This window comes from Heptranchias perlo, unplaced genomic scaffold, assembly GCF_035084215.1.
Source record: "Heptranchias perlo isolate sHepPer1 unplaced genomic scaffold, sHepPer1.hap1 HAP1_SCAFFOLD_60, whole genome shotgun sequence".
NCBI classification, from domain to species: Eukaryota; Metazoa; Chordata; class Chondrichthyes; order Hexanchiformes; family Hexanchidae; genus Heptranchias; species Heptranchias perlo.
Window position 1 is genome coordinate 3,001,345 of NW_027139623.1, and position 23,012 is coordinate 3,024,356.

At 44.3% G+C, this 23,012-nt stretch overlaps 2 protein-coding genes across 5 annotated transcripts; one reads left to right on the forward strand and one right to left on the reverse strand.

Moving 5' to 3' along the window:
- Positions 1 to 1,180: 1,180 nt before the first annotated feature.
- Positions 1,181 to 21,880, forward strand: LOC137316845 (zinc finger protein 211-like). 4 transcript variants are annotated; one of them, XM_067980686.1, is made up of 3 exons: positions 14,359 to 14,697; positions 15,242 to 15,328; positions 20,690 to 21,880. In XM_067980686.1, the coding sequence occupies exon 3, from the start codon at positions 21,042 to 21,044 to the stop codon at positions 21,714 to 21,716; it is 675 nt and encodes a 224-aa protein (XP_067836787.1). In that variant the 5' UTR covers positions 14,359 to 14,697; positions 15,242 to 15,328; positions 20,690 to 21,041; the 3' UTR covers positions 21,717 to 21,880. The 4 variants fall into 4 exon arrangements, with proteins under 4 accessions (XP_067836789.1, XP_067836787.1, XP_067836786.1 ...); XM_067980685.1 differs by lacking the exon at positions 14,359 to 14,697 and adding an exon at positions 14,707 to 15,115; XM_067980687.1 differs by lacking the exon at positions 14,359 to 14,697 and adding an exon at positions 14,707 to 14,864.
- LOC137316792 (histone H1-like) lies at positions 11,506 to 12,123 on the reverse strand. Its single transcript, XM_067980633.1, has one exon. It carries the CDS (start codon positions 12,121 to 12,123, stop codon positions 11,506 to 11,508), a length of 618 nt encoding a protein of 205 aa, XP_067836734.1.
- Positions 21,881 to 23,012: the final 1,132 nt, after the last annotated feature.

A 23,012-nucleotide genomic window follows, 5' to 3' on the forward strand; every position in this document is an offset into this window, starting at 1 on the left:
AAAACAAGCCGTACAAACAGTGTCAGCATCTGACTCCACTGCACGACGACAGGACTCAGCTTCTGCACACCAGGTGTGTTGGGCTGTTTTACAACAATTTAGTGACATCCAGAGACAACCCAACCCCTGAACTGGTCCATGAATGGGACTACCCGATGGGGCATGTTAGATTTCTAATCCCCTCTCCCATGGGACTAACCGTTCAACTGAAACAAAGCAGGCGCAGTTTAAAATGTGCCCTTCACATTTTTCACCTGATGCCTGCAATAGATGCTCTTTGTATAACTCCCCACATCCTGACTGTCCGTCTCTGTTTCCACTCTTCACTGTCCAATAACAATGAACAGGGTGAGACTCAATCAATTACAGAATTTAACACAGCATTACAAGTAGTGTTTGGTCCAACAAAATGTACTTACAGCTCGTCTCCATTCCCAGTTTTTCTAAATCCCACCCGTGCAATATAATGTGAAGAATGAGTTTATCTTCTGTCCCTCTCTCATCTGTAAACTTCAATGACCCGGGGTTTGGGGACATCTACTGGCCGGAAGCAGAACTGCAACAGTTCGGAACAAATTGCTGAAACCGGACAATGTGCAGTGTGAGCGTGTTTGTGATTTGTGGCAGGTATTAAATCTGATTTTTTTTTAAACCCGCCCATTAACATTTCTTGTTTGTTATTGAACAGTAAACAGAGCCGGACAGTAAGGATGTGGGGTGTTATACAAAGAGCATCTATTGCAGGCATCATGTGAGAAGTTTGAAGGACACATTTTAAACAGTGGCTGTTTTGTTTCGGTTGAATGGTTCATTCCAAGGGAGAGGGGATTAGAAATCTGATATGTGCAAAGCTCCCCGCCCCATCGGGTAGTCCCATTGATGGATCAGTGCAGGGGGTGGGCCGTGTTTGGATGTCACTAAATTGTTGTAAAACAGCCCAACACACCTGGTGTGCAGAAGCTGAGTGCTGCAGTACTGCAGTGGAGTCAGACACTGACACTGTTTGTATCGCTGGTTTTCATTTGTGGATTTTACAATGATTATTAACAGAGAGATTCAATTGATCACTTTTGTATTTTCTACCTCACCTGTTCTTGAATTACAAGAGATACTTTTTCTTCCAGAGGCAAATCCTTGAAGGACCCAGAATCAGTGTGATGTTTCCTCCACTCGAGGCACATGGAACAGTGCAGCCAGCTCCTTCTCACACACAGTATGTATATTATCACTCACAGAGCACAGAGACACAGACAGGTCATCACTCCCACAGTCTCAGACAAGCAGAAATATTTAATCCTACACTGATCCCAATCCAACAGTCAAACAGAGCAGGAGAGACAGATGGAATTTCCATTTCACAACAACTCAGTACCACTGACGGGCAGATAAATAATTCCCAGTCCAAAATCACACCCAGTATCAGATTGAAAGGCACTGTGTCAATCTCATATTAGTTCAGCCTTAGCTACAAATTAAATACCAGATAGAACTGACACATGGTACCGATTGATAGATACAGAATCAATCACAATAGTGTACCCCGAGATTCAAATTAAATACCAGCCCACAACTCACACACATTATGAGCTTAAAGATGCAGTATTCATGACAATATTGGACACTAAGATATAAATTAGATACCAGTTCAGATGTTGCCCATATTTGCATCACATATATGTCCAAAAATCTCATAGTGTCTGAATGAAATGTACAGTTTCAATTCCTTTACCGGAGACTGTGTTGCACATTAGATACAAGTCCAAAATTCTCATACAGTATCAGATTGAAAGATACAGTATCAATTCCATTAATGCAGACTGAGCTACACATCACATACCAGTCTAAAAATCTCTGTGTCAGATTGAAAGATACAGTTTCGATTTGATTAGTACAGACTGACCCACACGTTACATACCAGCATACAAATCTCACACAGTATCTGACTGAAAGATACAGTATCAATCCCATTAGTGCAGACTGAGCTGCACATTAGATACCAGTCCAGAAATCACATTCAGGGTCATGCTGAAAGATGCAGTTTGAATTCCATTTGTGCAGACTGAGCTACACAACAGACACCAGCCCAAAAATCTCAGTGTCAGATTGAAAGATACAGTATCAATTCCATTAGTGCAGATTGAGCTTCATATTATATATGGTCCAACATTCGAATACATTATCGTACTGAAAGATACAGTATCAATCCTATTCATGTTGACTAAGCTACAAATTGCAAACCAGTCCAATAATCAGATCAACTCATGCTGAAAGGTACGGCATCAATACCATTATTGCAGACTGAGTTATTCCTTACACACAAGTCCAAATACAGCACACAGTGTCAGACTGAAAGATACAGTATCAATCCCATTAATGCAGACTGAACTACACATTAAATACCAGTCCAAAAATCACACAGTGTCAGCTTGAAAGATAAAGTATCAATTCCACTAGCCCAGACTGAGCTACACAATAAATACCCGTCCAATAATTTCACAGTAAGGTATTGAAATGTACATTATCATTTAAAATAGTATTCACAGAAATTAAGATATAATCCTACATCAAAACTCACAAACATTGTTTGATTAAAACAAAATCCAAAAGTGTATCCATAATTACAAATTAACGCTAGACAAAGGACCATGCATTAAAGACACAGTTTCATGCAACATACTGCAAACTGAAATAAAAATACAGAACGAATCCAGACTTGCACTTTGTCCCAGAGATTGAGTTACAGAATGAATCCTACGCTGAGATATAATACCAGAGACTGACTGTCGCAGAATGAATCCCACACTCACAGGCAGCACCAGAGTCTGACAGATTCAGAATGAATCCCACACTCACACACAGCACCAGAGACTGACAGATTCAGAATGAATCCCACACTCACACACAGTACCTGAGACTGACAGATACAGAGTAAATCCTACATTCACACACAGTACCAAAGACTGACAAATTCAGAATTAATCCCTCACTCACACACAGTACCAGAGACTGACAGATACAGAGTAAATCCCACACTCACATAAAGTACCGGAGACTGACAGATATATTATGAATCTCACACTCACACACAGTACCTGAGTCTGACAGATACAGAGTTAATCCTAAATTCACACAGAGTACCAGAGACTGACAAATTCAGAATTATTCCCACAATCACACACAGTACCAGAGACTGACAGATACAGAGTAAATCCCACACTCACATACAGTACCGGAGACTGACAGATACAGAATAAATCCCACACTCACATACAGTACTGGTGACTGACAGATATATTATGAATCTCACACTCACACACAGTACCTGAGTCTGACAGATACAGAGTTAATCCTAATTTCACACAGAGTACCAGAGACTGACAAATTCAGAATTATTCCCACAATCACACACAGTACCGGAGACTGACAGATACAGAGTAAATCCCACACTCACATACAGTACTGGAGACTGACAGATATATTATGAATTTCACACTCACACACAGTACCAGAGACTGAAGAGAGAGAATTAATCTCAAACTCAGAGACAGTACTGGAGACTGACAGATAAAGAATGAATATACAGTCTGACATCTACTGGCCGGAAGTGAGAACTGTAACAGAGTGGAACAAATTCACATTGTCTGTCGTTGTGACAGATTCAGGACAAAGTGCAATGTGAGGAAATAGTTTCTCTCTGTAACTTCTACTCTCGTATTTTTTCATATTTTGACAGTGAAATATTAAGACAATTGATTCAGAATAAAGTTTTTGTTTCACTCAAGCGATAGTTGTGAATTTGCCCCATTATATTTCACTCGACATTGCGCAATATTTCTGTCTGATTTCTCAGGACACGATTTAGATTAATACAAATAAACCGAACTGAAACAGAAATAAAAACTGAGCACAAAGCTGGAAGTTTTAATGGCGACCGTCAAAGGTGAAAGGGATAAAATAGAGAGAAAAAAATACCAAAAATGCTGGAAAGACTCAGCAGGTCCGGCAGCATCTGTGGAGAAGGGAAGCTCGGGTTAACGGGTCAGGACTATGACCCTTCTACAGATCAGAAAGATTAATCCGACATAATTTAAATAAGGAACGGGAATCAGCAGAGGGAAAAACTTCAGAAAATCAATTAATTTCACTGAATCCGGACAATTGTGTCCAATATCCACAGTACAGATCAGGGGAAATAATAATACAAAGGGACAGAGTTAAATTCAACATTATGGGGGAAATAAATGAGCTTTAAAAGTATTTTTTAATATAAATTACACCCGTTTATGTTTTGGAAGCACGATCCCTCTGAGCATCATCAAATTCGGTTCCAGTCTTGGTGTTTCTGAATTAAGCGAACTGGGATTCAAACCTGTTGGAATTAACTGTTTGGAAGGCAGCTATACTCACCATTATAGCGCATTAGTTCACTCAGAGGGAGAAATGGAGTGTTTCTGTGGAGTTTGGGTTTTGAGTTTCTGGTACTTTAATCACAGACAATAAATATTTCCCAAACACCAGCCCCTGAACAGACACAACAAGCTGGTGGAATTTCTCATTCATAAATATTAAATGAGAGGATGACAACAGAGAATAGGAAACGGTCAGGAAGATTTCACAAGAACAATTGGGGAAGCAAAGAGGAACTACGAAATTAAATTATCAAGGAATATCAAAAGAAACAGTAAATTATTCTACAGATGCATAAATAAAACAAGGAAAATCAGAATAGCTTCAGTGCCACAAAGGGATGCACAAAATAAACTCAGTGGTAACGTCAGTGAAATGCCAGAAATATTGAATGATTACTTTTCCTCAGTATTTACCCGGGAGATTAACAGGGTGAACATGATATTAGAGGAAGAGGTCAATAAATATATCAAGACATTTAAGTTAGAAAGGGTGGTTAAACTCCTGGTCCAGATGGATTGCATCTGCACATATTAAATGAAGCAAGGGAAAAGATAGCAGAGGCACTGTTACATATATAGAAAAAATCATCACAAAAAGGAATAGTGCCAGAGGACTGGATGACAGTTAATGTGATTCTTATAATTTAAAACAGGAGATCGAACAATTCCAGGGAACTATAGACCAGTTAACTAAAGGTCGGTGGTAGGAATGATCATGGAATCTTTTACTCAATGAAGCAATAGAAAAACATCTAGAAACCGAAAATATAATAAAGAATAGTCAGCATGGATTTCAGAAAGGGAAGGTTTAACAGTTTGGCAGAAGGTTTGACAGTTTAAATTACAGTTCACCATAACTTATCTGCTTATCAATTCTATTCCTCTCGAAATAAACCCCAGTGCTGTGTTTGCTTTCTGTGGCCTCATCAACCTGTGTTGCTACTTTTAATGATTTGTCAATCTGTACCCCTAAATCACTTTGCTCTTCTACACCATTTAGACTCTTATTTTCCAAGCAGTGTTTGGCCTCCTTATTCCCCCGAGCAAAATGCACCACCTCACAACTTTCTATTTGGTAACTAAATGTCCATTTCCTCCGCCTTTCAGCAAGCTTATTAAATCTTCTTGTATTTTGTTGCATTCTTCCTCAGTTTAGGCTATACCCCCAAAATTAATTACAAGCATTTAATACAGCATTCCAACTCATGTTTGGTCCAACAAAATGTTCTCCATTCCCAGTTTCTCCAAATCCCACCCGTGCAATATAATGTGAAGAATGAGTTTATCTTCTGTCCCTCTCTCATCTGTCAACTTCAATGACCCGGGGTTTGGGGACATCTACTGGCCGGAAGCAGAACTGCAACAGTTCGGAACAAATTGCTGAAACCGGACAATGTGCAGTGTGAGCGTGTTTGTGATTGGTGGCAGATACTAAATGTGATTGGATATCTGAAGAAACCAATCAGAGAGTGAAAGTAAATGTTTTGTGTCCTCACGCCCAATCGTCCAATCACAATCATTGCCTTCCCCCATCCCTCATTACCATAGGGCTGTGGGGCTGCCTATTTAATCCGAGCTCGGAGCGGATTTGGGTCATTTCTGGGTCTGAAATTCAGTTGAAAATGCCTGAGGACAAGAAAGCAGCTCCCAAGAAGGGCGCCAAGAAAACCTTGAATAAAGCACCAGCCAAGGGCGGCAAGAAGCGGAGAAAGTCGAGGAAGGAGAGTTACTCCATCTACGTCTACAAAGTGATGAAGCAGGTTCACCCCGACACCGGCATCTCCTCCAAGGCCATGAGCATCATGAACTCCTTTGTGAACGATATTTTCGAGCGCATCGCGGGTGAGGCTTCCCGCCTGGCCCATTATAATAAACGGGCGACCATCAGCTCCCGGGAGATCCAGACCGCCGTGCGCCTGCTGCTGCCCGGGGAACTGGCCAAGCACGCCGTGTCGGAAGGGACAAAGGCGGTGACCAAGTACACCAGCTCCAAGTAAAACTCCACAATGTACTGAAAAAAAAACAACGGCTCTTTTAAGAGCCACCCACAACCCCTCTGAAGGAGCTGCATTTCCGATATATTTACATAGTATGTTTTTAACACCGCGATATTATTCCAATTGAAAGCTGATACTCAACGCCGTTGAAATTTCTGACCCATAAACTGAACACGAGTTTCTGATCCGCTCCTTCCCATTCGCTTTGTTCTTACAGCGTTACTATTCCGGCGACGAACACACCCTGAATGACCCCTTCGCATTTCCATTATCTCTATGAATTCAGTCTCCCCACATTAAAAGCAAACCCACCCCTTGCAGTAACATAGCGGAATAGGGGCAGAATGAGAACTCCGTCCGGGTCCCTCTTTTCACAGAAACACTCTCGGCTCTTTGAGAAGGGACCAATCTATAACGTGTCACTTTTATAAAGACTAAATTGAAACGTGTCCCTTCACGGAATGCTGTGAATGGGGATTTTTGTCCCGTTCGGTACAGTTTGAAAGCGATGATAAAATTAGCGAAAATTTAAAGCAGATTTTAAAATAGCGCCAGCGATTGGTGACGGGTAGCGCTGAATAAGACACGATAAAAAGAACGGGTTTAAAATCTTGTGCTCAGGGCGACATTGATCGAAATCCGGTCCTTTACTACACTGAAATTGGCGGGCTTTTTGAAATTCATCAAATTCCTGGTCTGACCGTTGAGGCCGGTAAATCCCGCCCTCTTCTGATTCCCAGCTATCTGATTGGTTAATGAAATAGGCAAATGAGGTGTATTAAAGAAGAACCAATCAGATGATCTTTTAGTCTATAAGAAGGGTAAATACGGAAATCATTCTTCATTCTTTGTGAAAGTGTTTGTGAGATTGTGGAAATGTCTGGAAGAGGAAAAACCGGCGGGAAAGCTCGGGCCAGGCCAAGTCTCGCTCATCCCGTGCTGGACTGCAGTTCCCTGTGGGCCGTGTTCACAGGCACCTGCGAAAGGGGAACTACGCTGAACGTGTGGGTGCCGGAGCCCCGGTATATCTGGCTGCTGTGCTCGAGTATCTGACGGCTGAAATCCTCGAGCTGGCCGGCAACGCGGCCCGGGACAACAAGAAGACCCGCATCATCCCCAGACACCTGCAGCTGGCCATCCGCAACGACGAGGAGCTCAACAAGCTGCTGGGACGGGTGACCATCGCCCAGGGCGGGGTGCTGCCTAATATCCAGGCCGTGCTGCTGCCGAAGAAAACCAGCACTGTGAGCTCCAAGAGCAAGTAAAGCGGCCAAGATTTAATCTGATAACCCAAAGGCTCTTTTCAGAGCCACCCACTGTATCTCTGGAAGGGCTGGTTACTGTCTGAACGGAGTTAGTAATTAATTTAAAAATAAGCAATCTGTTTCGGATCTGGTGATTTTACGTTCCTTGATTCCGATTCTAGATCTAACTGCCTCCCATTAGTTAGAAACTAACGATATCTTCTTAAATACAAATGATCTGTTGCAGTACTCGCTTCCGGACAGTAGATGTCGCCAACGTCCAATAGTTTAAAATTTGCAGATTGTATCGGAAATGAGACAAAAAATAATCAGTTCATTAAACTGGGCGGGTGGGATACAGAAATACCAGGTCAGTTTGATCATCGGCAACAAGAGGCACTCTATTGTGTTCCGGCCATTATTGTAAGTGTGATTTACAGTCTCATCCTCCCACAACACTTACTCGGTCTGACTTCCATTTCCCAGACTTGTCCGCCAGAAGGTGACGGATGTGTTGATTATTGTGTCAGCGATTGCTGAATCAGTGAATGAAATTTATCCGTTATTGGCTGTGAGAGGGATTTATTCTGTCCCTGTCAGTCTGTTCCTGTGTCAGTGACGAGTACCGCAGTGAATGTGTCACTAAGTTTTACACTGATTCTACAGCTGGAGAGGGATAATAGACAAACTTCATTTGATCCGAGTCTGGTTCTTTAGAGGTTAAAATATTTCCAACAGAGCCAAGCTGATACTATATCGGAAATGAGAACTTGCATTTCTTATACTTTGCACGAGTGCCCGAGCCTCTCCCTGTGCATATGTCCCAGTTAAATTGACACTGGGGATGTGGATACCTGATGTGAAAGAGTAGGATCGAAATCAGATCTTTCTGTACCTGTTTGCCAGCACTTTCCCTGTCCAAATGTGGCACTGGAAGTGATGATGGGACTCAGTCTGCGCTGCATGAGTGGAATTCACCTCCCTCCAATCCTGGGTGTGATGTGTGGAAATTAAACTGTGTCCGTTTCAAATTCCTGCTGTTGGTTAGTCTGGAATTGTCACCCTTGTCTGTTTGTGTAAATTTAACACTGCTACTTTACCTGCCCGAAAATTCACAGATCAGCTCTACTCCGAACTCTCTCTGGTGTTATAACGGGCGATATGGACAGTTTACAAATACGAGTCGTGCCCGCCTGACATCCGCTCCCTCCCTTCATGAATTTCCCGTTTTAGTATATTTTTACCTGCACTATCGCACCATTTCAACCCAGGAGATCACAGCTCTTTCCATCGCCGATTTGGTGGCTCTGAAAAGAGCCTTTGTTGCACTTGGTGCTGAAGCCGGGTCGGGTTTAGGCGCGCTCCCCGCGGATGCGGCGGGCCAGCTGGATGTCTTTGGGCATGATGGTGACTCGCTTGGCGTGGATGGCGCACAGGTTGGTGTCCTCAAACAGCCCCACCAGGTAAGCCTCGCTGGCCTCCTGCAGGGCCATGACGGCCGAGCTCTGGAAGCGCAGGTCTGTCTTGAAGTCCTGAGCGATCTCTCGCACCAGGCGCTGGAAGGGCAGTTTGCGGATCAGCAGCTCGGTGGATTTCTGGTAGCGGCGGATCTCCCTCAGAGCCACAGTGCCGGGTCTGTAGCGATGAGGCTTCTTCACTCCGCCCGTGGCTGGAGCGCTCTTCCTCGCCGCTTTGGTAGCCAACTGTTTGCGAGGAGCTTTGCCGCCAGTCGATTTACGCGCTGTCTGCTTGGTCCTGGCCATTTTCTGAACAGATCTCAACACAACCTGAGACACAAAGACTGTTAATACGGACTGCGCTCTGGGGCCGCCTTATAAAGGGTCTAAGGGGATCCGCCCCTGGCCTCTGATTGGCTTCAGTCCCACACCCAGTCAGGGAGGGATCGCCCCTGGACGATGATTGAACCGAGCTCTGTCAGTCAGAACGAAACGGCGGGAGATATTGGGCCCCAATTGGCTGAGCTGAAATTAATCTTCAATTTCAAAAAGCCCGCCAATTTCAGAGCATCAAATAACAGTTTCAAGAAAATCTTATTTCCTTCCAGCAATTTAAGAATCTCTCTCTTTATAATCTCCATTATTTCCTACTCCTCAGCTCAAACCTCAGGCTGTTTCACATTCCGGTTCATTCTCTGATCTGTCTGTAAACGGGCGGGAATAAAGCCCCGGTCATTGCTTTCCGTAACGGGACAAAGTCCAGCTTCAATTTCAAAAATCCCGCCAGTTCCGGCCCGGTGAACCGCTCCTCAAACAGAAACTTCACATCGAACTGATAATTGAATGAGGGCAGGAAATAAAGAGCGAGCAGAGAGGACACAGCGGGAGAGGGAGTGAGGAGGGATTTTACTCTGAGCGGAGATTGTAATGTCTGGGGAAAGAGTCTGTATCACCGCCTGTTCATTTATACCGTGAAACCGGGAATTCCGCTCCTTCTCTCGGGATGGCCGAGAACCCGGGCCGTTGTTTCTGATCTCCCTGTACCGAGTGTTGGGGAATCTCCCCATACTAATTAAATATCGGAAACGAGTTCCCCATCCCGAGATCTTTCCACTCCCCGTTCCCAGGTCAGTGCTCTCTCTGTGAGGCGGTGGGTGGCTCTTAGAAGAGCCTTTGTTTTGTGTTCGGTTTGAAAGGACCGTGACGTTCAGCCGCCGAATCCATAGAGAGTGCGGCCCTGCCGTTTCAGAGCGTACACCACATCCATGGCAGTGACCGTCTTGCGCTTGGCGTGTTCAGTGTAGGTGACCGCGTCCCTGATCACATTCTCCAGGAAAACCTTCAGCACCCCGCGGGTTTCCTCGTAGATCAGACCCGAGATCCGCTTGACACCGCCACGGCGAGCCAGGCGGCGGATGGCTGGTTTGGTGATCCCCTGGATGTTATCACGAAGCACTTTCCGGTGCCGCTTTGCTCCGCCTTTGCCCAGTCCTTTGCCTCCTTTACCTCTGCCAGACATGATGATTCTTCACTAAAATCACTGTTGAATGAATAACAAACTTATGCTGGTTCCGTTTTTATGCAGCCTGCACCGACCTGACTGAGAAAGAAATAGGGTGAGAGAGGGAGGGGAGGAGACAGGGTGAGATATTAAACAGGGAGGGGAGGAGAGAGTCAGTGTGACGGACAGAGCGGAGTGCGGCCTTTGATCTTCCAGCTCCACCTCCAGCTTTCTCCACCCGCCAATTTCAAACCGTTTATGGATAATAGAACCGAAACACAGCGCTCCGCACAAACCCTGAGAGACTCGGGCTTCATATTCAAGGATTCACAGAAACACGGAGCTTTTAAATAAACCCCGTTACAATTAACAGTCAGTAATATTCCTGCCTCAATACAGTCCCTTCTAGAACAAGTCAACCCGCCTCCTTCCATTTCAGTCCCAGACCCGATTCGATCTCCCCACACATCCCCTCCCAGACGGGTTCAGCAGTTTACAAACACTTTATTGCAGCTGATTTGGAGAATCTCATGTGTTGGGGTTTGAATTGTGATAGCGGCGGATCTCCGCCAGTTTTACCCTGTCACGGACTCTCGCCCTGAATCTGTGAGAAAAAATGAACTGGGACTGGAGCCGAACACACGCCAGTTCCAGTGAGGCCCGGCCCGGACATCCCATTCTCTCTATTTTATTTCAGACAGTGGGGGTGGGGCGGGGATAGCGAATGTCAGCGAGTCACCAGGACCCTGGGTTTATTTGAAATTATTTCCATCTGAAATCTGAGCCCGGCCCCGGGACAGGAATCATCTGATTCCGGGATCTGCTCTTTTCTGAGAGACGTGGGTGGCTCTGAGAAGAGCCGTTGGGTTCAGATGGTCACAAGTTGCACTTGATTTTTTACTTCTTTTTGCCCGCTGCTTTCTTAGGCTTTGCTGACTTCGGCTTGGGCTTGGCCCTCGGTTTTTCCACCTTCTTCGCCTTCGCCTTCACTGTCTTGGGGGTCTTGGGCTTCTTCGCCGCCGCTTTCTTCTTAATTGGTGATTTCGCCGCCTTTTTCGTGGTCGATTTCTTGACCGCTGGTTTCTTGGCCGTTAATTTCTTGACGGCTGTTTTTTTGGCCGCTGGTTTCTTTCCGGGAGATTTCTTCGTCACTTGTTTCTTCACCTTCTTTACCACTATTGCCTGGGTTTCCTTCTTAGCGAATCTGAAGGAGCCCGAGGCGCCCGTGCCCTTGATCTGCACCAGGGAGCCTTTTTCCACATTTCTCTTGATACTTAATTTGATCTGGGACCGGAGCTTCTCCACATCCAGGCCTTTGGTAGCCAGAACCTTCTTTATCGCGGCCAGGGATATCCCCTTGCGATCCTTGCAATCCGCCACAATCTTAAGGATCTGTTCTCCCAACGGGGGGCCGGTGGTCTTGGGTCTGGGAACCGCCTTCTTCTTCTTGGGAGCCTTGGGTGGAGCGGCGGCGGCGGCAGGAGGTGCCGTTTCGGCGGCTGCAGTGTCTGTCATGTCCGCGACTCTGTCGAAAATCTCTCTGACAGTCAGAGCTGGGTCAGAAATGAAACGAGAGGCGGCGGCACAGAGCAACTTGAAGGCACAGAGCGGACGGGGCGGAGACATCCTGCTGTCAGCTCCCGGCCCCTCCAGCCTCTCTGTGTTTCTCTCACCTCTTAAACTCCCCGATTCCTTTTCAAATCGGGCACTCCAGAGTCCCAGACTAGCCCCTTCCCATCTGTAACACCGGTATGTTTGCTGTCGAAAAACTTTCACCGGAATTAAAAGCACCAGTTTCGATTTAAACCCGTTTCATTGCTGCACTGATCGCGCTCTCTCACCCGATCGCTGACATGATCTCCGTTTTTCGGCTGAAATCTTGAATTGATCTGAAACTTTACCTTAAATTTCCACTTCGGAGCTCGGCAGGGGAGGAGGGCGATCCTTTGACAGGGATTTTTTAAAATTTTACTCAAAAGGGACTCGGAAATCTGGCGATGAGACCGGCCACACAAACACAGTGACATTAATCTCACCCACCCGCCCCTTTAACACACTCTCTCTGACACAATGTTCACATCTTCACATTCACAGGACAAACTGTTCGCCAGATTGACAATTCCCGGGACAGGCTTTCCTCCCCGCTCGGCCTGTGCTGCACATTCTCGGGGGTTAGTTGTAGTTTCCCAGCTCAGTAACTGTTAAACACTCTGAGGCCGGCGCTCCTCACAGTGTCTGGTCCCCAGTTTCAGGGACAGGAGACAATCACAGCTGTGGATGTGATTATCCATATCTGGTTTTACATTATTACATTGTCTGCACACAGAAATATGTTTGGTTGAGGCGATAATACAAATAATCCGCTCTGGGCTCCTCCAGTCTCTCTGTCTTTCTCTCCCTCCTCCAAAACTGACTGACAGACAATAGTAACTGGTGTCCCATCCGTCCCATTCTAAACACCCAGAGACGGCCAGTTACTGAATAAATTCAACATTCGTAGGCAGTCCAGTGTCAGACAGTTACAGGCTGTTTCTCTCCACCTTTCCTTACTCGACTGGAGACTGATAAATGCACCGTCAGACCGGCTCAGACATAAGAGAAGGGACAGTGACCGTCTCACCAACAGCACCGGAGGTCTGTTCACAGACACAGAATCAGTCTTTACCTTCCAACAGGGTGTTCATATTACGCTCAATAACACTGTCCCGCTCTCATGTACAGCGCTAGAGATAGAGAAATACAGACGGACAGATAAAGAGACAGACAGAGACAGGCACACAGACAAAGTATCATTCTCACACTTCCTCTCAGTGTGTCCGTTTCACACTCAGCAAACAGTATCCCACCTTCGTGTGCAGCGCCAGAGAGATACAGACAGGCAGAGTATCAGCCATACGCTTCCCATCAGTGTCTCTGTCGCACGCTCAGCAGCAGTATTCCACCTTCATAAGTTGTACAAAAGAGAGAGAGAAACTGACCTGCAATGTCCCGTTTTCACCCAGTAACAAATTGGAAAATTCTCCATTCCAATTGCCATTCCAAGCTGGAGTGACAGAAGATGCAGTCTCATCTCTCACTGATATTATTTCAGAGACAGACACATTATTAATCCCACATTCAGGGACAGTGTCACGCATTTAACCCTCTGTTGCATGTTGTACCCTCTGCAATTTTGCAGCTCAGGGCCCTTCTGCATTTCTCTCAGTGACCGAGATTTTCACTCCGATTGAAATAATCTGGGACTGTTGCCGTCAAATATTAATCCTACACGGTCCCAGCAAATACACCGACTCCCACTTTCCTCCCATGTTTCTCCAGGATTGGTTCGAGGAATCCGGCCTCCCGTTACGGAGTCACAAGTTTCTTTATCAGTAAAGGGACCAAGAATGAAAAGAACCAATTGGCTCATTTCACAGCCGCTCACTTTATCTCTGAAAGACTCTTTTCCATTAAAAGATACCGAGAGAAACAGCAGGGATGGAAACATCTAGTTTAATAGTTAGAGATTGTAAAGTCAGTCTGGATTCCAGCGTTAGGCACTGGTGGAATCCCATCTGTTTTCCATTCTGGTGCCTGTTCCTGCACTGCCTGTGGACCCCATTCCCTCTGACCTTTCCCCCAGACCCACTTCCTTTGCTCAGACTCGGAAAAATTCCAATTGGGGAAAGTTTCCATCGATTTTTGTATTGAGAATTAAACCAGATATCTGCGCATGCGTGACTCAGCCCCGCCCCCAGCGCTGGTTGTTGGTGAGCAGAAGAGCGCATGCGCGCTGCCCTCCCCGAGCTCGGCCTGTGGGCGCCATTCCCTCAGTGAGCGGAAGAAGATGGTTTAAAACAGCCGGGAATGGAGAGATCACGGCCCCCGGGGGAAGGGAGCAAAGAGCAGCCTCGTTACAGCAGCTCATCGCTTCGGGACCGTGTCCGCAGATGGGCTCAGAGATCGGCATTGAGTCCGGGGGAAGGTCAGGGGGAGTCCGGGGGCTGTTTGTAAGAGGCGGAGTGGATCAGGAACTGGTCCCGGAACATGGAGTGAGCGGGGGAAGGGAGAGGTCATTCTCGGGCTGTGTGTGTCCAGGGTGTGTCCAGGGTAAGGGGGACAGAATGGGAAGAAACTGCTATTTAAAATCATTGCTGCTTTCTCTCCCCAAATCAGTGGTGAATGTTCCTGGTTCAGTTCCAGTCTCACCCTGTTAATGAACAGTGAACAGTCAGGATGTGGGGAGTTAGACAAGCAGTATCAATTGCAGGCATCAGGTGAGAAGTGTGAAGGACACATTTTAAACAGCGGTTGCTTGGTTTCGGGTGAACGGTTAGTCCCATGTTCGAGGAGTTGAGAAACCTGACCGGTTAAAAAGGTCCCTGCCCCATCGGGTCGTCCCATTCACGGACCAGTGCAGGGGTTGGGTTGTGTCTGGATGTCACGAAATTGTTTTAAAATCGTCGAACACACCTGGTGTGCAGAAGCTGAGTGCTGCAGTACTGCAGTGGAGTCAGACATTGACACTGTTTGTATCACTGGTTTTCATTTGTGGATATTCATAATAATCATTAACAGAGATATTAAACTGATCACTTTTGTATTTTCTACCTCACCTGTTCCTGAGTAACAAGAGATAATTTTCTTTCTACAGGCAAATCCTTGAAGGATCCATAATGAATGTGATGTTTCCTCCACCCGAGGCACAAGGAACAGTGCAGCCAGCTCCTTCTCACACACAGTAAGTATATTATCACTCACACAGAGCACAGAGACACAGACAGGTCATCAGTTCCACAGTCTCAGACAGCAGAAGTAGTCAGTCCCACACTGATCTTAAATTCCAGAGACACATTTTCAATCCAACCATCAAACAGAGCAGGTGAGGCAGACACTGTTCCATTTCCCCCTAACTCAGTCCCGCTGACAGGTGGATACAAAAAGCCCAGTCCAAAATCACACTCTCGGATTGAAAGGCACTGTGTCAATCTCACAATAGGGCAACATTAAATACCAGATAGAAATCACACATAGTACTCAATTGAAAGGGACAGAATGAACCCCAATAATGTACCCCGAGATTCCAATTGAATACCACCCCACAACTCGCACATGTGACTTTAATACATGCAGTATCCATTTGAATAGTGTATCATGAGATACAAATTGCAGCCAAGTCCAAAACTCATCTGCAGTATCAGACCGAGAAATGCTGTGACAGTGTAACCTGAGAAAGAAATTAGAAACCAGTTTATAATACACTCATAGTATGAGAGTTAAAGATACAGTGTCAATTCTATTAGTGCAGACTGAGATACACATTACATACCAGTCCAAAAATCTCATACAATATTAGACTGAAAAACACAGTATCGATTACAATAGTACAGACTGAACTACACATTATATACCAATTCAAAAATCATTATCAGTTTGAAATATATATTACCATTCACAATAGTACACAGAGATATTGATTTAACAGTAGTCCAAAGATACACAAATTATCTGATTAAAAACCTCCAGCATGAAATTCTAAAGTTTATCCATATTTACCAATTAAATGAGAAAAAACTATTTCAACATGAAGATATTAAAGCTACAGTATTTAACACTATAATGTAATCAGAGAGAATAATTATAGATAGATACAGAATAAATCTCACACTCTTTTATGGTACCAAAGTTGACATAAAATGAATCCCAAATATCTCATAATGTAGCAGAGACTGGCAGATAAAGTATGAATCCCACACTCACACAGCATCAGAGACTGTATTTCTTGAATGAATCGCAAACTCAAACAAACCACTCACAAGATACACAATAAATCCCACACAGTATCACGGACTGAGAGATACAAAATGAATCTCACAGTCACCTACATTAGTGCAGACTGAGTTACAAATTAGGGACCAGTCCACAAATCTCAGTGTCAGATTGAAAGATACAGTATCAATTCCATTAGTGCAGACTGAGCTACATATTATATACCAATACAAAAGACCAATACAGATTCAGACTGAAATATACAGTATTCCATTTATGCAGACTGAGCTACACATTGTAAACAAGTTCAAAAATGTCACCATATAAGTTTGGAAGATACACTAAATCACAACTGTGTTCACATCGATGCAGATTTAGTAGTAGCCCAAAAAGTGCACTCATTCTCTGATTATGACCTCCAGCATCAGATTTTAAAGGATATGATTATCTACCACTTAAATACTGGGAAAAATTATTTATACATTTAGGTATTAAAGATACAGTTTTGAGCACCATGCTGTAAACTGAGATACAAATTAGATACAGATAAATAATGAATCTCATACTCAGATCCAGTGCCAGAGACTGACATATAAAATGAATCCCTCACTCACACAATGTACAAGTGACTGACAGATACAGAACGAATCCCACACTCACATACAGTAGCACAGACTGACAGATACAGTATATATATCACTCATATACAGTATCAGAGATTGATGGATATGGAATGAATGTCTCACTCACATACAGCACCAGAGACTGACAGATATGGAATTAATCCCAAATTCACACATGGTGCCACAGACTGACAGGAACAGAATGAATCTCATTCACATACAGTACCAGGGACTGACATATAGAGAATGAATCCTACACTCACAAACAGTACAACAGGCTGACAGATACAGAATGAATCACAAAGTAACAGTCAGACAAATACCGAATGAATCTCTAAGTGAAATTACTGCAGACTGAGTTACACATAACATGCCAGTCCAAAAATCTTAGTGTCAGATTGAATGATAATGTATCAATTCCATTAGTGCAGACTGAGCCAAACATTATATAGCAGTCCAACACTGTCAGACCATACCAGACTCAAAGATACATCAATTCCATTAGCACAGACTGAGCTACATGTTACACACCAGTCCAAAAATCTCATACAGTAACAGACTGATTGATACATTATCAAATCTATGAGTGCAGGCTGAGCTATATATTACATTCCAGTCCAAAAATCTCAGTGTCAGACTGAGATACAGAATTAATTCCATTATTATCGACTGAGCTACACATTATATACCAGTTAAATAATTTCACCATGAACAGATTGAAAGGTACATTATCATTCACAACAGAGTTCAGAGATGAAGATGTAATACTACTCCAAAACTCACATACGTTGTTTGATTAAAGAAAATCCAAAAGTGTATCAATATTTACAAATTAAACACTCGATAAATACTGCATATACTTTAAAGTATTAAAGATATAGTTTCAAATACAATAATGTAAACTGAAATAAGAATATAGAATGAATCCAGACTTGCACATGGTCTCAGAGACTGAATTATAGAATGAAACCCAGACTGAGATAAATTAGCTGAGATTGACAGATACAGAATGTATCCTAAACTCATATACAGTATCAGAGACTGACAGATACAGGAGAAACCCCACATTTGCATACAGCACCAGAGACAGACAGATACAGAATGAATCCCACACTCATACACAGTACCAGAGACAGACAGATACAGAATAAACCACATACTCATGTACAGTACCAGATACATTATAAACCCCACACTTATATACAGTGTCAGAGACTGAGAAGTACAGAATAAACCACACACTCATATACAGCACCAGAGACAGTCAGAAGCAGAATAAACCTGACACTCGCATACAGTACCCGTTACAGACAGATACAGAATAAACCCCACACACGTACAGTACCACAGACTGACAGGCACAGAATGTATCCCACACTCACACACAGTACCAGAGACTGACAGATACAGAATAATCCTCACATTTATGTTCAGTACCAGACACAGACAAATAAAGAATGAGCCCCACACTCATTTGCAGTACCAGAGACAGACAGATACAGAATGAATCCCAAATTCACACACAGTACCAGAGACTGACAGATACAGAATAAACCCCACATTCATATACAGTACCAGAGTCAGACAGAATACTGAATAAACCCCACACTCACATACAGCAGCAGAGACTGACAGATACAGAATAAACCCCACATTCAAACAGTACCAGAGACAGACAGATGCAGAATAAACCCCACACTCATTTCCAGTACCAGAGACAGACAGATACAGAATGAATCCCACACTCACACACAGTACCCGAGACTGACAGATACAGAATGAATCCCAAATTCACACACAGTACCAGAGACTGACAGATACAGAATGAATCTCACAATCAAATACAGCACCAGAGACTGACAGATACAGAACAAAAACCACAATCATTTCCAGTATCAGAGACAGACAGATGCTGAATAAACCCCAAACTCATGTACAGTATCAGAGACTGAAAAATACAGAATAAACCCCACACAGGTACAGTACCACAGACTGACAGGCACAAAATGAACCCCACACTCTCACACAGTACCAGAGACTGACAAATGCAGAATAAACCCCACATTCAAACAGTACCAGAGACAGAGAGATACAGAACAAAAACCACACTCATTTCCAGTATCAGAGACAGACAGATACTGAATAATCCCCACATTCACATACAGTGTCAGAGACAGACAGATACAATATGTACCACCCACTCATATACAGTACCAGGGACAGACAGATACAGTATATACCCCCCACTCATATACAGTACCAGAGACAGACAAATACAGAATAAACCCCAAACACATCTACAGTATCGGAGACAGACGGACACAGAATAAATCCCACACTGACACACAGTACCAGAGACAGACATCTACAGAATAAACACCACACTCATATACAGTATCAGAGACTGACAGATACAGAATAAACCCCACAATCACATACAATACCAGAGACTGACAGGAACAGAATGAATCTCATACTCACACACATTATCAGAGACTGACAGATACAGAATAAACCTCACAATCATGTAAAGTGCCAGGAAAAATTGTTTGGTTAGGAAGTGTCTGTAAATGATGGAAACATGGTGTCTGGTAAGGGAGTGTCTATACATGAAGGAAAAACGGTGAAGGGTCAGGGAATATCTATAAATGAAAGAGAAATGGTGACGTGTCAGGGAGTGTCTATAAATGAATTTGAAATGGTGTCTGGTAAGGGAGTATTATAAATGGGAGAAGACATGGTGACAGGTCAGGGAGTGTCTAAAAATGAAGGCGAAATGGTGACGGGTGACGGAGTGTCTATAAAGGAGGGAGAAATGGTGACAGATGAGGCAGTGTCTGTAAATGATGGAGAAATGGTGACTTGTCAGGCAGTGTCTGCAAATGAAGGAGAAATGGTGTTTGTTCTGGGATTGTCTGTAAATGAAGGCAAAATGGTGACTGGTCAGGGGGTGTCTGTAAATGAAGGAGGAACGGTGATTGGTCCGGGAGTGTCTGTAAATGCAGGAGAATTGTTGACAGGTCAGGTAGTGTCGACATCTGAAGGAGAAACAGTGATGGGTCAGGGAGCGTCTAATAATGAAGGGAAATGCTGACGGGTCAGGGAGAGTTTGTAAATGAAGGAGAAATCTGAAGGAAAAGAGAGCATCTATAAATGTAGGAGAAATGGTGTTTGATCAAGGAGTGTCTGAAAATGAAGGAGAAATTGTGACAGGTCAAGGATATTCTTTAAATGAAGGAGAAATGGTAACTGGTCAGAGACAGTCTGTCGCCAAAATTGGGAGATATCACAGATGGACGGCTTACAGGCAGCTATAGCGAGGGACATTGTGTAGAAATGAGGGGCAGAGCATATACACACAGCCAGATTCAGCATATTCAGGAGAGGAGAGGGGAACCAGTGAGTGTAGAACTGATCCCAACCAGAGTCAGCACCTTCAGGGGAGGAGAGGGAGGGGAACCATTCAGTGCAGAACTGAACCCAGTCAGAGTCAGGATCTTCAGGAGAGAGAGAAAACTTAAATAGAAGGAAAAATGTTGGAGATGGTGTGATGGGTTTGGGTTTCAGCAGAGGGAGGAGGGTGAGTGTCTGGACGGGGATTTACAGTCTGGGGGAATGAGCGGGAAGAATGTTCCACAGGAACTGGAATGGCCTGTTCTGAATTTCTATCCTGTATTCACAGTGAGGACTTTTGTTATCTCCTTTTACAGGGTATTACAAGGGGTGGATTTGCAGACGAGAAACTCAAACCAAACATCACGTCAAGATCTGACTCCATTCACCAGCACCTGAAGATTATCGGCCTTAAAATATAGGAGAAAGGTTGATCTGTTCTATCTGTGGGAAAACATTTCAAACATCACTGTGACTGCAATAGCAGCGAGACACACACACCCGATTGAGAGTGTTCCAGTGCACTGACTGTGGGAAGAGCTTTCACCAGTTACACAGCCTGAAGAAACATCACACCATTCACAGTGGGGAGAAACGAGACACGTGTTCTCTGTGCAGACGAGACTTCTACTGATCTCCAACGTGGAGAGAAATGAGGACACCCGCACCATGGAGAAACCGTGGAAATGTGGGGAATGTGGGAGGGGATTCAGTTACTCATCCCGGCTGGAAACTCATCGACGCAGGCACAATGGAGAGAGGCCATTCACCTGCTCCGTGTGTGGGAAGGGATTAACTCAGTCATCCAACCTCATTGAACATCAACTTGTTCACACTGATAAGAGACTTTTTAAATGTTCTGTCTGTGAGAAGAGCTTTAAAAGAAAAAGTGATCTGCTGACACACCAACGCACTCACACTGGGGAGACGCCGTTCACCTGCTCCGTGTGTGGGAAGGGATTCACTCAGTCATCCAACCTGCTGACACACCAGCGAGTCCACACTGGGGAGAGGCTGTTCACCTGCTCCGTGTGTGGGAAGAGTTTCACTCGATCATCCCACCTGCTGAGACATCAGCAAGTTCACACTGGGGAGAGGCCGTTCACCTGCTCCGTGTGTGGGAAGGAATTCACTTGTTCATCCGGCCTCATTGAACACCAACTTGTTCACACTGATAAGAGACCCTTTAAATGTTCGAACTGTGAGAAGAGCTTTAAAAGAAAATGGGAACTGCTGAGACATGAACGTATTCACACTGGGGAGAGGCCCATCACCTGCTCTGTGTGTGGGATGGGATTCACTCAATCATCCCACCTGCTGAGTCACCAGCGGGTTCACATGTGACTGCAGGGGTTGGATTCTGCTGTTATTGCTGATGTTAATCACATCCAGGACTGAACCATGTTCATTCTGACTGTTGGGGGTTGTTTCTGATGTTAATAATCCCTTTAACTGGGCTGGAGTTTAATATTCTGTACAAGTGTCAAATAAATAAGCTTTCATTTGAACACAGTGTGTCCAGTCCTTGATATCTCGATGATAAGAGAGGCAGTTTGAGAACTCATGATGAAGTGAGTGGAATCCATCTTATCACTGAGTTCCTCCACCAATTTAAAAAATGGATCTACAAGATGTCCAAGTCTGACAGGACAGAAAATTCCATTAAATCACAGGGTCCACTTCAATCAGCCTGAGCAGATTTCCACTACCCTTGTGTGAAAAAGAGATTCCTGATTTGAATCCAAGACACCCTAGCTCTAAATTTAAGTTTATGACCTCTTGTTCTGGATTCACTGACGAGAGAAAATAGTTTTTATTTCCACCCTATCGAATCCCTTTATAATTTTAAATATCTGGATCAGATCACCCCCCAACCGTTGAAACTCAAGGGAATGCAAACCCAGTTTGTGCAACCGGTCCTCATTAATTGAACCCTTCAAGCTTCAATCTCATTCTGGTGAATCTGCACTGTCCTCCCTCCAAGGCCAATATATCCAATATGTCCCAGCACTGACTGTGTGTATAACAGGAGTGACTCACCCAGCACTGACTGTATGTATAACAGGATTGGGTGTCCTAGCACTGACTGTGTGTTCAACAGGACTGAGTGTCCCAGCACTGACTGTGTGTATAACAGGACTGAATGTCCCAGCACTGATTGTGTGTATAACAGGACTGAGTGTCCCAGCACTGACAATGTGTATAACAGGACTGAGTTTCCCAGCACTGACCATGTGTATAACAGGACTGAGTGTCCCAGCTCTGACAATGTGTATAAAAAGGACTGAGTTTCCCAGCACTGTCTGTGTGTATAACAGGACTGAGTGTCCCATCACTGACTGTATGTATAACAGAAGTGAGTGTCCCAGCACCGACTGTGTGTATCACAGACCTGAGTGTCCCAGCAATGATCGTGCGTAGAGTATACATGGGCTGTGAGCGAAGATAAATGGGTTGGGTAGAATCCATGATAGGTTGGAGTGACATGGGGTTGTCGATGGAGATTAAATCGGTTGGAGGAGGTTACAGAGATAGGGAGCGGGCGAGGACCATGGAGGGATTTGAAAACGAGAACGAGTGTCTTAAAATCGAGGCTTTGCCGGACCGGGAGCCAATGCAGTAACACACGAACAGAAACTT